The 17,137-nt window shown below is 31.5% G+C and overlaps 1 protein-coding gene across 9 annotated transcripts; it reads left to right on the top strand.

Moving 5' to 3' along the window:
• Positions 1–4,802: 4,802 nt before the first annotated feature.
• LOC114293530 (agamous-like MADS-box protein AGL62) lies at positions 4,803–15,470 on the top strand. 9 transcript variants are annotated; one of them, XM_082869165.1, is made up of 5 exons: positions 4,814–5,442; positions 5,772–5,938; positions 6,037–6,091; positions 8,377–8,442; positions 14,684–15,470. In XM_082869165.1, the coding sequence occupies exon 5, from the start codon at positions 14,686–14,688 to the stop codon at positions 15,343–15,345; it is 660 nt and encodes a 219-aa protein (XP_082725291.1). In that variant the 5' UTR covers positions 4,814–5,442; positions 5,772–5,938; positions 6,037–6,091; positions 8,377–8,442; positions 14,684–14,685; the 3' UTR covers positions 15,346–15,470. The 9 variants fall into 9 exon arrangements, 7 of the variants coding, with proteins under 7 accessions (XP_082725290.1, XP_082725291.1, XP_082725293.1 ...); XR_014329696.1 differs by lacking the exon at positions 14,684–15,470 and adding an exon at positions 9,421–9,730 and having other exon boundaries at positions 4,825–5,442; positions 5,840–5,938; XM_082869166.1 differs by having other exon boundaries at positions 5,319–5,442; positions 5,840–5,938.
• The last annotated feature ends 1,667 nt before the right edge of the window (positions 15,471–17,137 follow it).

The raw sequence follows: 17,137 nt of genomic DNA, 5'->3' as shown, positions 1-17,137 counted from the left end.
TAAACTTAGTGATGAATTGGATAGGTGTCAAAAGGAAAGTGAAATAACATAGCAAGCCTAAGCCTATGTTGTGGACAAAAAAATGAAACCTTAACAAAACAACACAAAGAATTAAAAGAAAATTGTTGCCCCTAAAGCACCAGAACAACCACAGAACAAAAGCAACAAACAACAAGACAAACTCAAAAAATAAATACATGGTCTATTTGGTTTGGATTTTCAAATAAATTTTATAATTTGATGGTTTAAAAGAGTGCAAAATTTGAAATTTTGTTTGATTGCATATTTTGAAAATAGTTTTTATAAATTTGAAATTCTTTTTTTTTTTTGTGTTGGTTTTGGAGTTTCAAAAAAAAAATTAAAAATTTTAAACTTAAATTAAATGAAACCATTAAAAACCTACAAAAAAGACCCCATATATTAAACCCATATATAGTGTATCACTTATTTTTGAGTGGGGAGCATTCAAACTATTTGGAAGCAATGCAAAATGAGAACAATAATGCTTATCTAAGTTGAATTTCCTTGTGGATTTAAAGATGAATTCATCTAAGTTGAAGGAGGTGCTTTCCTCCTTTCATGCTTATCTGCATTCAAATTGAAGAGCTATATAGGACTGAACTTGGATCTGGAACCCTTGGATTATCAAATTATGGCCCTAGTAATTCCTAAATGTTGTTGCAAGTCAATAGCATGCATGGTTTGCTCTGTCACATGTATGTTATTTAGCCCAAGTCTGTTTTACATTGATAGCACCCATCTTTATTAGTAATAGACAATGAATGAGTCACTTCAGATGTCTTATAAATTTTCAATTATCAGAAAACACCACTAAAATAATATCATATGATTTTCAAACTACCTAATAATTTTACATTTCGAATTGCATAACAGTTTAAAAAAAAAAAAAAAAAAAAAAAAAAAAAACAGCAACAACAACAATCAAATTACACCACAAACACAGACCCTATGCTAGCACATGACCCTTGTGGAAAAAGAAACCATCAAAGATTACTTGACTTCAGCCTTTCAGCCAAACAAAAAAAGCAACCAAACCCAACACACACAGCAGCAACAACCAGCAAGAAACCCAACATATAGTTGTCGTGTCTCCAAAGCAAACTAGCAAGAACAGAGCATACCAAGTTCAGGAGAACGTTCCAAAAAAACAAAACGCACAATTGGTGAGACCAGCACACAAATGAATAAAATACATAAAAACATTACAGCGAATTGAAAACAAAGAAACAAAAACCACCTAATCCCTATCTATATTTTCCCCACACTTGGATTATCAAATTATGGCACTGGTAATTCCTAAATGTTCTGGCAAGTCAATAGGCTATGTTTATGAGGTGGTGGAAAGATTGCATTTTATGGCAGTTGTTGTATCCTATGTAGGCTTTGTTTAGGTAATTGATGGGGGGTATCAGTTGGTGTTTTGGTTGGAGCTTGGAAGTCTAGCTTGGGGCTTAGAAGTCTAGGAGTGTAACCAAGTTGCTATTGCTACTAGATGTTGCTAATGTTCACAGATATGTTGCTGCTGCCAGTAGATGATAGTTGCTGTTGCCATTTGTTGCTGCTACTGCTACAGAGCTACTGCTAGTTGCTGCTGCTGCTGCTACAGAGCTGTGTTGGGCCTTGGATGTTTATTTGTAGCTTTGGGGATTATTTTACTTTGGTGATATTCTGTTATTTCTACTGTTTTATTTCTCTTTATTGGCTAGTTGATTGGACCCTATCCAATCTTGAGTTAAGTGTTGGTATATGATTGAGCTAGCTTTTCGGTACCAACCTAATTGGGATTGTTGAGTTTAGTTATGATGCTTGATGCACTTCCTTGCTTTATTGATGTAATTTCTTCGCTTGTATATAACTTTTTCATCAATAAAGTTTCCTTTTTGTTCATAAAAAAAAAAAGAAAAAAACAGAAAGAGCAACCAAACTCAACACACACAACAGTAACAACCAGTAAGAAACCCAGCATATAGCTGCCATGTCCCCAAAGCAAACTAGCAAGAACAGAGCATACCAAGTTCAGGAGAACATTCCCAAAAAACCAAATGCACAGCTGGTGAGACTAGCACACAAATGAATAAAATACATAAAAACACTATAGCAAATTAAAAACAAAGAAACAAAAAAACCACCCAATCCCTATCTACATTTTCCCCACTCTTGGATTATCAAATTATGGCCCTGGTAATTCCTACATGTTGTTGGAAGTCAATAGCATGAATGGTTTGCTTTGTCACATGTATGTTATTTAGCCAAAGTTTGTTTCACATTGATAGCACCCACCTTTATTAGTAATAGACAATGAATGAGTCATTTCAGATGTCTTATGAATTTTCAATAATTAGAAACACCCACTAAAATAATATCATATGATTTTCAAACTACCTAATAATTTTACATTTCAAATTGCGTAAAAAAAAGAAAAAAAGAAAAAACCAACAACAACAACAACAACAATAACAACAATCAAATTACAAAAAGAAATAGATTCTATACTAGCACATGACCCTTGAGGAAAAAGAAACCATCAGAGATTACTTGACTTTAGCCTTTCCGCCAAACAAAAAAGCAACCAAACTCAACACACACAGTAGCAACAACCAACAAGAAACCCAACATGTTGCTGCCTTTCTCCAAAGCAAACTAGAGATACAAAACCAAAAACCAAAAATCTATAGTTGAAAAGTTTGAATGGCTTTGAATTTATTGGTAACACTTATTCAAACTTAGATTGTATGCCTTGAATCCAAAAATACTAGGACTCTAACAGGAAAGGAAAAAAAAAAAAAAAAACCCTAACCATGCTGAAAAAAGACCTAACCAATTGAGCGTCTTTAAAATGTTCTTTAGATGATGAGATCCAAATGAGAGAAAAGAACCAAGAGGCTCTCAATCTTTACAAGAAATAACAATAACCCAAAAGACTTTTCAAGTTTCTTAACTAAAAGAGCAGTCACAAAACTCATAGATAGATATAGTAGTAGAGGAAGAGAAAATTGACAAACTTAGATTCAGTTAAGAAATTGAGAGAGAGAAGTAGGGGAAGTCAGATACAAAGCAAAAAGGGAATAAACAAATATGGGTAGATTGAAGCACTGATGGTCTCGCATAGCAGCTGCAAACAGCCGAAACCCAACGATCAACAAACGTCTATACGAATGTGCGATTGTGAGGGGGAGAGACCTACCAATTGTGCGTGAAGGCTGTGCAAGAGTGAAAATTGTGGAGAGCGATGAGGGGGTTTACCTTTCCTAGGAAAAAAAAGAAGGGAATTTGAGAGGGAAACTTTACACAATATTTGTTTTTTTGGAAGGGAACAACAATTTGTAGAGGCATATTGAAAAAATTAAAATTAATTTCAGAAAAATAAAAATAAAAAATATATTTTAAAATTTTAAAAAATTATTTATGACCTCTAAAAAGATAAAATTATACAAAAATAATAAATATTTTTTTTAAATTTTTTCATCAAATTATCTTTTAGTTTTTTAGAAAAAAAAATTTCTGAAATAATTTTCTAAAAATAAAATCAAACATATTGAAATTGATAATCTAACCACATTTTTTGGTAAAGTTTACATTATCTCAAATTAGCCATCTCAATTTAAGAGTGTGTTTGGACTTAATGGGTTCATTTTGCGATCTAATTCGATGATCACTTTAATTTTAAAATTCAATAATTAGAATATTTAAAATTCTTTGAAAAGTTATAATATAAACACAAATTACAAAATCACCTTGTTTCACTAGCAAAATTTTTATCGATGAATAGTGTTGTCATCGCTAAATGTCACTATAACAAAATTGAGTTTTTACGGCTTCACATTAACGACATACAGTACATACAAGTCATAGTTTCTCACTTTTATGACTTACTTTTTTTGCATGTCGTAAATAATTTTTCAACCACGACGTGTCTATTGCGTATGTTGTGAATGCTAATAACGATTATTTTTTTACAGTTTGTAATATTAGCCGTAAATAATAAAACTTTCTATGACGTAGATATGGCATGCCATTAATACATCAACTATACATAACACGCGTATACCAGTTGTTAAAAATATTGAACATTTCACGGCGCACAAAAAGCCAAGTGTTAAAAATTACGCGTTCCATGATGCACGAAAAGCAAGCAGTTTAAAATATTGCAATTTTCACGACACGCAATTGTTGTGGTGAAGGATATGACCAAAAAAAAAAAAAATGGTGCCAAAATAAAAATTTCAAACGCCAAACACCAAAAAATTTTAAAAAAATTCAAAAATCCCAACTCTTCAACCCCAATATGAATCTAAAAAAAAAAAATTTGGATTTCATCATCCAAACATCCCGATACACACAGTGAAGAACAATAGTATGTTTGTTTCCAGTTTTTTAAAAATATTTTTTCAAAAAATTCTATTTTTTTATTTGTCGTATTATTTTTTGTTATTACCGATTTTTTTAATATTTTAAGTAATTTATTTTATTTTATATTTTTAGACAGACCTAACATAAATATACTTAAAAAGTATAATTTTCGTGAAAAAAATATTTAAAAAATTCACTAAATATCAAAAATACAAAAAATTAGTATATTTTTCTTATTTTTATATATTTATTAATTTTTTAAAATATTTTTTCACAAATATTTTATTTTTTAAATATATCTAATTAAAATATATTTAAAAAAATAAAAAATATATTTAAAATTTTAAAAATATTCACTAAACATAAAAAAAACATGAAAAAAAAAACCAACTTTCAAAAAATTAAATTCAAAAAACTAAAACCAAAATTTTGCCTTTTGTTTGATCGCTCTCTGCCACACTCTCCTTCTCTCTGTGCTGTCATCATCTCTTGAAAGAACATTAACATGGAAAATACTCTCCAAACCCTCACTCTCTCTACCTCTCTCTCTATCAAACTCCAAACCCAAACCCAAACCCAAACCCAAACCCAAATCGACATCAAGAGCTCCAAGAAGCAAAAGCCTCTTCAAGTTGAACACAATCGTGGGAAGCTATTGACTCAGTTAGAAAGTTGTAATGAAACAAAAAAAAGTTAGATGGGTTAGAGAGAGAATGTCTGCCTTCTCTCTAGAAACATCTCGTTTCTAGGGTTTCATCAATCTCTCATTGATTATGGCTGATTCTCTTAATCCTCGTGGGGTCGATTCTTCTAGAAGCGAAGTAGATGTAGTGGAAGGAAAAAAGGGATCGGAGTTCATGAAGGTGTCTAATGAGGTTTTGGGGATTCTTCTAGAGGCGAAGTAGATGTACTGCGGGGTTCTTGTTGGGCAACGGACTTGGTAAATCAAAGCGAGCAAGGGGAGTGTAATGATGCTGCCAACTCTGTCCCAGTGGCGAACCCAGTTGTGCCCGAGAAGAGGACCTGGGCGTCGGTGGTAGCTACAAATCAGAGATCTGCTGTGAAACTAAGGTATTTTCCACCTGATAGCAATACTGACGTTGTTGATCCTCCCACCTTGGGAAAACATTGAAAAGTGGGAAGCTTGTTTGGTTGGCCATTTTTTAGATTGAAATCTAAACTTCAACTATGTCAAAACATATGCATTTAATCTGTGGAGGGGAAAGGGTCCGAGGGAGGTAATTTCTACTAATAATGGTGTCCCAATAAATTCTTGAAAAATAGTATGTGACAAATGTTAATTTCTAGTTTTCTTGAAGGAATGAGATTCAAATTTTGTAAACTAACTATAATTTTTATTTTCTATTTTTTATTTTTTTGGGGCTAACACTCAAATGTAGTTGTATTCGTGATTTATTCATAAAGAAACTACACACATGGAACGTTTGTAAAAACAATACTGTTACAGAATGATTCATCCTCATACACCCACGGAACAATTGCTTCACACTGGCTCCTACACCCGCATAGGCCTTTTGCAAAGTTTTGACTCTTTAAAGCTTTATATGTATGTAAATGACTTATTGCTGTTTTGATAATCTTTTTTTTTTTTTTTTTTTTTTTTGGTGTTGATATACTGATTGGGATTTATGGAAAATATTATAGGGTTTTGAAGGTCTTTGGATTCAACAGCTAATATTGATGCGTTTGATTTGATGAGGTGAGTATTGTGTTTATCTCTGTAGAATTTGGTTATTAAGTTAGTTTGATGAATATTGTGAATATTGTGTGTATGCGAATCTATATCTATGTAGTAATTCGACTGTAAGAACTAAATATTATGTTCGTTTTAGTTATGAATTAAGTGAACTTTTCCACATATGAAGCAAATTGGTTGGAATAATCTGATACCACATTAGTAGGTTTACTGATATATACGGACTGGCTGGAATTATATGTATTTACCCACTAACAGAACTTTTGGATTAGGACCATGTATGTTAGTCTAGTTTTCACTTTCATCTTCTTCTTCTTCACCTGTTTGCCCTTTTCTTTTTTTTTTTGGTTAGTAGGAAAAATAAGTTTGTTTTTCTGTTTTCTCTACACTCAAACAAAGGATTTTTAGCTCTCTTTAATAACATTTCCCAAAAATTTGTTGTAACCTTGGTTAGCCCCAATCTCATATCTATCCAAGAAAAGCTTCATAACCATCCAAACAGGGGGGGAAAAAAGAAAAAAAAAAAAAAAAACTGAAAAACCCCATCCATAAAAAGTTCAAAACTAATGCAATCTATGCTATTGTTCCTAAGCCATCGACATCTGATTAATGCTTCATGTGTTTGGTTATATCTGGGTGGTAGGGAAATGGAGAGGTCTTACTCATTTTTTATTCACCTACCTTTCTCTCTCTCTCTCTCTCTATATATATATATATATATGCTCAAATAAGTTGTGCACAATTTTATTTTATTTTTTTGTGTTTTCCCTTCTTTTAGCATGGATTCCAATGCTTCAAAGGGAGAACACCATTTTAGTGTTTTCCTTATTTTGAAGTTGTCCATATCTAATTTAACTGTTGATCAAGTAAGAAACCAAAGTTATAGCTTATTTATTTTAATTGGATTGCATCGAATATGTTGGGGCTTTTTTTTTTTATATTATTTTTGTGTGTTTGAATTGATCATGACATGTTAAAGAAAAGGTAAATTTGGTTGTGTTGGAAATAACTGGATTTGGCATAATTAGGACTTTTGGTCTTATTAAATTGTGGAATCTAAATTTTTTCTTTTCATATGATCACTAGTTTTTCCTAATTTGTAGATTGTTGCTCCCTTGCTCTCAATGTTTGTAATTTGTGAATTTCTTTGATTTCTTCATTTGAGTTTCTACTCTTTATACTTTTATCGTGGAGACATTATTGCATTCTACTGTGGGTAATTATTAAACTAAAATTTGTGAAAGAGTACAATTATTAATTTGCAAAATTCAATGTGATGGGCCTTCGAGCAAAAATCAGTTGGGCATTGACTTATTTAGGTTTTTTGTTTTTAATTTTTTGTTTAAACTTGAGTTTTGCTTGGTTATGAGTGATTTGGGGTGGAAGAGAAGGGAAGATAGAGGATGAGGTCTTATGGGTCACATTCAAAAAACAACCACACCTTCGTGTTGACAAACATTTTCACGCTTCAATTTTATAGCCCTTGGATATTAACAACATTTATGCGAGACTCATTACACCAACGATAGTGACTAGTGCCTAATCAAATGGGATATGAAAATGGTAAACATAGTATTGTTCTAATTGTGTCACCAAACAAAATGGATGTTGACTTCTCAAGAAGTAATTTGCCATTCTATGGTTATAGAATGTGTCCAATTTGGTTGGGCTTTGATCTGGACACTTGGTGCCAATCAAAACAAAAAAAAAAAGAATGTGTCCAATTCATCTATCAAGCAAAGATCTAATTTCAACACAAGTTAAGTTAACCTCAGATCTCCATCAACTAATTAGTGATAATGAGCCCAGATCACAAGTAGTAGGTACCACTTTCTAGCTATATAGGTACTACCTTAGTATTCTTGGCTGTCTTGTGCATTAAGGGTTTTTTTTTGGAATTGGCTTTTTTAGTGGGCTTTTTTGACTTTTCTACGAACAGACCTGCAAAAAAAAAAAAAAAAAAAAAAACAGAGAGAAGAGTTAGTTGACTTTTTGTAATGACTTTTTTTCCTTTTAACTAAAATTTATACTTCCCAAAAACCCTAAATTAATGCAGTTCACAATTTAACTTATTTGAACTTTAGAAATTAATATAGACATAATGAGCCTTTTCAATGAGTACATTATTTCAGCACTTCTTTTGTTCCTAACTATCGGAAAGGAAAACATGCATTGCAAATGGATTTAAATCTTCAGTTTTTATTTATTTATTTATTTTTTATTTATTTTTTATTTTACCAAAGAGTTATTATAGGCTGATTTTTTATTTTTCTTTTTCTTTTGAGAAGGTTACAAATTTAAACAAACATGCTAACATGGGACCAAAGATCAAGGATGTGAGGATACGAATCCAGGTAAAAGAATACTCTTTCAACTTAATTTGGCTACTGATAATAATAATGTCAATTGGGGTAGTGGGTTTTTCTTCATTTCAAATGGGTTTTGTTGTGGTCTAATTATGTCAATTAAAGTTGTCAGGTTATTCTTATTTTTTTCCCAATCTTATCTGTTAGGGGTGGTTTGACATGACAATAGACTAATTCCTTCTTGATGGTAAACTATTTTTCGGAAAATTGTGATTCTACTGTCTGATTTTTGGTTTATTTTAGTAAGAAATTTCCGCTACTCGTGCTTTCAAAAACACTTTACTAAAGAAAGAGTTTTTTTTTTCCTAATACCTTTCTTCACTCACTAAAAGCAACATTATATATAGTTAAATTGTTTGACACATTGATTTGAATATGCAAATAGTCCCTTATTCCTCCCTTGCCTACAAATTCTTCGATAGAATGTAAAGTCTTTTGGTCATGCTTGGGTTGTGTTATGAAAGATTTGTTTGGTTGCTTATGGAGGTTTTTTTTAGGAAGATTGCATTGTTTTTTTAGCTTCAATGGGGGATATGATATCAGTACTCCTCAACTCTTAATTGTTATCTACTTGTTACCGAGTGAAATGCTTCCTAGATTTGTTTTTGAATATATAGCTTTGGCAGCACTTAACATTTTCATTTTATTTATTTAATATATAACATTTTCAGTCCATGAATAGTTATAGTTAGTACTCAGTTTCCTTGTTTCAAATATTTGAGTTGTGATTGGACTAGTAGTGATGCTACGAATATATTTTGATCATCTCATTTAGACAAAGAAAGTAAAACCCTCTCATTTGTCAGCTTTCTTGTTTTGTAATCCCCTTCTGTTGCAATATTAGCTTTGTGGTTTGATACTGATCTTCACCGACATAGTCCTATCATTTGTATTTCTATAGTTTCTGATTACAACACTTTACAAATGTGGTGTTTCCATTTATGTTTCTTGTACTCATTCTCGCAGATTGTGAGACTTCCAAGTCAAGCTTGCTCATACCCTTTTGGGAATTGGTACAATTAAATCTTGATCTAATCACGAGTCACTTAAGTTTTTCAATTTCTAAATATAAAACAATCGCACAACTCAACCAAATCAAATCATCTTTATAACTACGATATTTAATCACCTTATTAGCCCAACTACATTATTTTTCCCAAATTTTCAATATTGTCAAGATTTAACAAAAATCTAAAGTTATTCCAAAAAATCATATCCTTTACATCAAGAATCATAGAATATGGCATAGATAACACTTTTTGAGATTTAAGCACAAAAAAAAAAAAAAATCCAAAAATTCATATCCTTTACATCAAGAATCTTAGAATATGGCATAGATAATACTTTTTGAGATTTAAGCACAAATTTATTCAACATTGTGTTTCACGAATTTAAATAAAACATGGCCACATTATACTCCAAATTCATGAAACCCACCAACTAAGTAACTTTTCAAGTCTAAAATACATAAATATAACTATAACCCAAAAATTAGTTTCAAGTGTCATAAACAACATGTATCACATAGATTTAAACGAGACAATTTAAATCATGCTTTTCGTATCAAATCATTTAAATCATGCTCTTAAATCATGCTCTTCATCTATGTTACATGGACTCGGATACGAGTGTTAGATGCGGATATGTATCTAGAGGTCAGACTCATCAAATCATAAATTTAAGGGTATGTGGACTCAGCAAAAAAATGTCATATTTTTATATTTTTAATCTAATATGTGAGATAAAATGATATTATATGTAACTTACAGTGTCAAAATGACATTTATAGCAATTATACAACAATATGTACATATAATAATAGTGTTATATAAAATTATATAAAAAGTATCCGTTGAAAAGTATCCGACACATATCCCATACCCTTGTCCGAGTGACGGGTGTCCGACACGGGTATTTGATTTGTTTTGAAAAGTCTTTGTAACATAGCTCTTCATACCAAATCATGCCATACCTTTATGAAATTTTTTTTTTTAAAAAAAAAAAAAAAAAAAAATTAACTTGAAATCATCCTAACATGTCGTTCTAAGGAGAATTGAGAAAATCCCTACCTCTTTGAAGCTTTAAACACTTAGAAATGGAGGGCAAGAAGTAGAAAATGAATGATGCGCCAAACACTCAAGTTGTTCTTCCAAATGATCTTCAACTCCAAGCTTCAAGCGGTGTACTTGGATACGCGAGTGTCTCTCCTCAGTTTCAGTCTTAGTTCTTGTAAACGGTTCTACCTCCTCCAAATTTGTCATGATCAAAGGCCTCCGACAAGGGAACCCTCTCTCCCCCTTTCTCTTCTTGATTGTGGCCGAAGGACTTAATTGTCTTCTTGATTTAGGGGGTTGCTGTTGGTACTAATGGGTTGGTAATCTCACCTCCAATTTGCCAATTACACATTGCTGTTTGCATCTGCTGATTTGGAGGAGCTCAATCAAGTCAAGAACATCCTAATCAGTTTTGAGCTAATGTCTGGGTTAAAAGTAAACTTTAACAATAGCCCCATTTGTGGAATTGGAGTTGAAAATAGTTTCATGCATTAGGCCTCAGAGCTTCTTGGCTGTAAAATTGCGAATCTTCCACTAGCCTACATAGGCCTTCCAATTGGAGTCAATCAAAGGTCAGTCTTGGTGTGGCAACCAATTAGCAATAGATTCAAGTCTCGTTTATCCTCTTGGAAGCAGAAGTATCTATCCTTGGAAGGACGATTAACTATGCTTAATGCATCTCTTGCCAACGTTCCAATCTATTTTATCTCTTTATAAGATGCCAGTCAGCGTTTGTTCTGAACATGAAAAATTACAGAGAAAGTTCCTTTGGGGTGGGTGTGGCGAAAAAAGAGGAATTCACCTTGCAAGTTGGAAAGCTATAACTATGGAGAAGGTTTGGCGGCTCGCTGTTCAATCTCTAAAGTTAAAAAATGATGCCTTCATGCAAAATGGTGGCGGCGTTATGGTTCTGAAAAGCATGCACTCTGGAGAAAAGTGATAGTTAATAAATTTGAAGTCAAGAGCCAATAGTTGGTTCCCCTATGATATGCAAGCATCTTCCTTCTCTAAGATTTGGAATGAAATCTGTGAGGTTGGTTGGGGAGGTGACGGATTTAGTGACTTCCTCTTGAATAATCTGGTTTTGAAGCTTGGTTCAGGATTGACATCTTCTTTTGGTCTGATGTATGGATCTTAACTAGACCTCTTTCTCAGGCTTTCCCCAGATTGTTCTCCATTTTCACCAAGAAAGATAATACGGTTGCTGAAATCTTCTCACACTCTAGTGAGTGAGCAATTTGGAATCTACAATTTAGACGTCATCTTTGCCATTGGGAATATGATCTCTTGAGGGATCTTCTTCACTTACTCTTTGGTGTCATGCCACTCCATCGTCAAAATGACTCCCTCCATTGTTTGGCTGACAAACATGGTCTATTTACTCTTAAACCTCTTATCTCTCATTGCCATCTACCTCTTGGCGAGGACAGCAACAACTGCAAACTTTTATGGCGAAGTATTGCCCCTCCCAAAGTAAAATGTAACACCCCAATATTTTAATCATTTATAGTTATCAACCCTTTTATTCTTATTTCCATTTCATAATAGAAGTTAGTGTTTAATAAAGATATAAATAGAATCTAAAAATACTTTTCTTTCTGCTTGAATTTCCCAACAAATTACATGTTCACAATACATTAATATCTTTCCAAAACACAAATAATTATACTAGTAGTTCAAAGAGCTAGAGAGATACAAATAAGGATGCCTTAATAGCTTACATCTTTCAAGACAAGGGTCTTGATTACACAAAATAGAATATTATCTTTACAATTTAGCTCGGTAGCTGTATTGCACGAGTAGCAAATCAAAATGAGCGTCCATGCTCCATCAAAATATCCCCATCATCTAGTCAACGAGGTATAACTCCATAATCTTGGCTTGAAAGTGTTAATTATGATAGGAATAAGCAAGATTACCCAATATAAATGCATATAACGAGATATATAAACATTTGATATAAGTATGATCATGCCAATGCAATATCCTGTCCAAAATTCATCTCTTTGTTCTATGCAAAAGAATGATACATTAATTCACCTTTATTAAAGCAAACCACTATCAAGAATGGGGCGGTAATGCACTAGAATCCCAAAGTGTGAGCCAAATACATACATATACATACATATATATATATATATATATAACAATAGCCCCACATTTACTGTCATCAACAGTTTTTCACATTTTTTGGCATCAAGTACTGAAGGGCAATTGAGCACCTTGAAAACATCATTTCGTACATTAATCCAGCATCAAGCATGCGATAAGGCAATTGGACACATTGATTGCCCGCACGAATACCAATGTAGTACTCCACATTTTTCAAAAACCGATTCACTATTCGGATTATTATGCCGTTTGCCCCCTTTCCAATATTCCAACATCCAAAATAATGGACCAGTAAGAAAATGCAATGCAATGCAATGTACGAGTTTGCAAAATATAATAATTTGCCTAAAGTTCTCTTTAATTTCATTAGAAATAAACATTTTAATCCATAGAAAAAAGGAATCACAATTATATAATTTCTCGAAACTATTTTTTTTTTTTTTTTAAATTTTGTAATTTCACAATTCATTTGTCAAATAATTACTCAACCACATCAATTTTCCATGATATAGGGATCAAAACCACTCACAATTACAGAATTTACAAAGCTAAACAATTTTAAAATAAAATTATGAAATTTCAACTATTGAACTATTTAGCTTTATAGAAAAATATTTCATATAAACAATTTTAAAATAAAATTATGAAATTTTATGAGGTTGGTTACAATTACATATTAAAGGATTTAAAACTCCTAATAACACTAATGGGATAAATGGAAGTGTTCCTTGCAAATTAGGCCCCCAAGAAGTTTTTTTTATTTATTTTATTTGATTTCTTTTTTTTTAGTGCTGCTATATCATCAAAATATTTCACTAATAATTTTTTTAAAATTTATATGTGGATTTTAATATGACATGATCGGTTCCATAATTTTTTTAAAATACGATGGGTCTAATGTATACATAATTAAGAGTTACAAATTTAGAGGCCTTCTTAAATAAAGAGCCTTAATTGGCTTGTTAGATTTATCTCACATTGTTTTAGGCTTGGTTTGGGAACATGTTATTTTAGTAATTTTTTGACTTTTTATAAAAAGATGTAAAAAAAAAAAAAATAGAGTGATATGACAACTTATAATGATAACTTATAATGACTTTGACTTTTTGACTAAAACTTCAAGTTGCCATACGATGCCTAATATACTCTAGAGTCCCCTCCACTATTGCCCACGTGAGTTTATTCTCTCGTATTTTATCTTTCTGTCACTTCCATATATAGCCGAGTTATTTGTGATTGCACGACTCAAAATTACAAAGGATTTAACTACAAAAACACGATTAAAATGCGGTAAAACAAAATAATTAACATGGTAATATGTAGTAATGTAACCATAATAAATTTATGCACTTTTTATATGTGCGTGTGGTTTTCTTCTCTTAATTTTCTTTTTTCCAATAAAGGAAGCTTAAGGAAAATGAAGTGGAAATGTTTACGGACTTGACATTGTTCGATTTGTTTCCTCCTGTTAATTCACCATCTTTTGTATCACATTCTATTTGGCAATTTATGGCCATAAATACGAGTCTATTGGGTATAACAGATGTATTACAACGATATTAATTTGCAAAAAAAAATTATATTGCATTTAAGTATATACTTGGATTAGTGATAAACATTTAAGTATTATGATTGATTGCATTTGTATAAAGAAGGAAAAAAATAAATAATTTGGCAATGTATGAGGCCCCAAATACAATCTAATTTTGAGAGAACAAAATTGCATGCTTTCGCTATCCTTTTAAGTTCCAACACTCATTTTTGTTTTGAGATCTATATCACATTGGGTAGTTGTCAGCGTACGAGAGTAAAAGAATATGGAAATTTTGAGACAGAGTAACTTGCCCCAAAGCATGTAATTAAATTAAATGGCATGTAAAATATAGTATTAAAACCTAAAAGGAAGGAAATATGCAATAACTTTGAGAGTAAATTAAATTTATATATATATGGAGTCACCCTATATATACTCATACTCTCAGGTTTCTCTCATTAGATAATCACCATTTCAATTTCCTATTTCTCTAATAATTTTTCTTTTCTTTTTTTCTCATCATTTGCAGCCATGGAAAGGAAGGGCAAAGGCCGTCAGAAGATCGCGATGACAAGAATGTCAAATGAAAGCAACCGAATGGTTACCTTCTCAAAGCGTCGTTCTGGGCTATTCAAGAAGGCAAGCGAACTCTGCACCCTATGTGGTGCTGAAATTGCTATCATCGTTTTCTCTCCTGGCGAAAAGGCCTTCTCTTTTGGCCACCCTTGTGTTGACACTGTTGTAGATTGTTTTCTCTCTCGAAACTCTCTACCCAATTCAAGCTCGCTCCAACTTGTCAAGGCTCGCTGCAATGCAAATGTTAGCAAGCTCAACTTGCAACTTACTGAAGCACTTGATATGTTGGAAGCAGAGAAGAAAAGAGGTGAAGAGCTTAACAAGATGAGGAAAGCTAGCCGAGACAAGTGTTGGTGGGAAGCACCGGTTAGCGAGCTTGGACTTCAGCAACTCGAGCAATTGAAGGTTGCAATGGAGGATCTAAAGAAGAATGTTGCGAAGCAAAGCGAGAAGATTCAGATGGAGGAATCGAACCCCTCGAGGTTTTTTGAAGCTGGGTCAAGTTCCATGGGAGGGCGTGTTGGAGGTGCTTCTGATGGTGTTAAGGTTTCAGGGCTACGTCTGTCCATGACTCCACATGGATATACCCTCGACTACGGACATGGATTTTTTTGATATTTTGTCGTTTGTCGTTTGTTGCTACGAAGAACTTGCGTGTTTGCTTATGATTTTGGGTTTAATTTGTTGGAATTTTAATAAAAATAAAATTAATTATTGCTATTTAATTTGTTTGACTGTTACAGGTGTTATTGCTATTTAATTTGTTTGACTGTTATGAACATTAATATTGATTTTAAAAATTTCGGTTACAAAGATATTATTAAGTTTTATTATTATAATTATGTAATGATTAAATGTTATGAGATTTTCACTTAGATATATTTCCGTGTTTTCTAAAGATGTATAATGGATAAAAAATTGCAAGGACTTTTAACGTAAGAGTATTTTATTTATTTTATAATTTTGTCATATGTTCTATGATAAATAATATTATAGGATATTTGAAATTTTTATTGTATATGCAATTGGTAGATTTTAGTCATTGGTGGTTAATATTGAGGATATTGTATTGCAATGTTAATGTTAAATAATTGTAAAGTCAAGGATTATAAATTAAAATAACTTGAAATGGAATATAATTGTTATCAAATATCATTTCGAATTTGTCGCTAAAGTAGTACGTGAAATAGTTGCATATTTAATTTATTGCTTAATCTTTGATTTACCGTTATTATATGTAAGTGATAGCATGTGACTATTGACTATTGAATATTAGTATTTGGATCTCAATGTAATTAAACGGAAATAAAGATTTATGAGAACAAATGTGTTATAAATTTTGTAACTGTTAAAAACGTAAAAATGTATTGTGATTTTTGAGACATGATAGAATGTATGCAACTCTGTGTGTGATAATAGGTTTGACATGAGTAGATAAATAATAAAAGTTTGAAAACATTAGATTACCTGATCTGTTTGTGATTTGTATTTGGTTCATAATTTACAAAATTAAGATTTGAATTATTTTGCAACTGCTAAAAATTTAAAATGTGTCATGAATTTTACAATTAGTGAATTAAAGGCCATTGGCCTTGTTGATGTTGTGCTTACAAATATTTTGAGGGTTTACTATATCCCGTAAATTATATTGTTCAATGTAGTGTGTGATTGGAAATTTATGTGGTTTCTTTTATTTAAAAAAAAAAAATAGAACAAATTATATGCGAGCAATGATGTTTGTAAATATGATTAGTCTTATATAATTTTGGTTAATGATTTTGGTCATATCACAGCCATACATGTATTTATGACTTATTTAGCTCTACTTTATATTGAATTTAGATGTTGTTTGATACATTTCATCAAATAGGATCCAAAAATCTAGATTTAATGAAACAAAAAATTTAAAACAAAATAAAAAGTAACAACCTGCCACTTCCTTGAACTTGTTTATGCACATATATCACTTTTTAACTAGATAATATGGTATTTCATTCAAGGGATGATAGCTCAAGGGATGATAGCTTAGACGTAATATTTTTGTTTTTGGGAAAATTAACTGCAGGTGGTAATTATAAAAAATTATTTCATGTGTGGAAAAGTTTATAATGTTAATTATTAATATCGATAAAATTTATTATTAATTTGTAATTATTATTCCATTTATACAGTGATTAGAAATTCATCTTTGTTTTTTTATTTTTTTATTTTTTTTAGACTTAATCTACAATATTTTCACAGTGAATATAACAAAATAGGAAAAATAACAAATCAGTGCAAGTTTGAAAAAACTAATTTTCAAATTAATGGTAAATTTTACAAATTTTAATAATTAAATTAATTTTTTTTTTGTGAATATATAATTATTTTGGAAAAATGTCTATGGTTTGTAATTTTTCCAAAAAAA

The sequence above is a fragment of the Camellia sinensis genome, chromosome 5 (genome assembly GCF_055761805.1).
Source record: "Camellia sinensis isolate YWXY chromosome 5, ASM5576180v1, whole genome shotgun sequence".
Taxonomy (NCBI): Eukaryota; Viridiplantae; Streptophyta; class Magnoliopsida; order Ericales; family Theaceae; genus Camellia; species Camellia sinensis.
The sequence above is the reverse complement of the archived record's forward strand: the minus strand, read 5'-3'. Positions and strand labels throughout refer to the sequence as shown.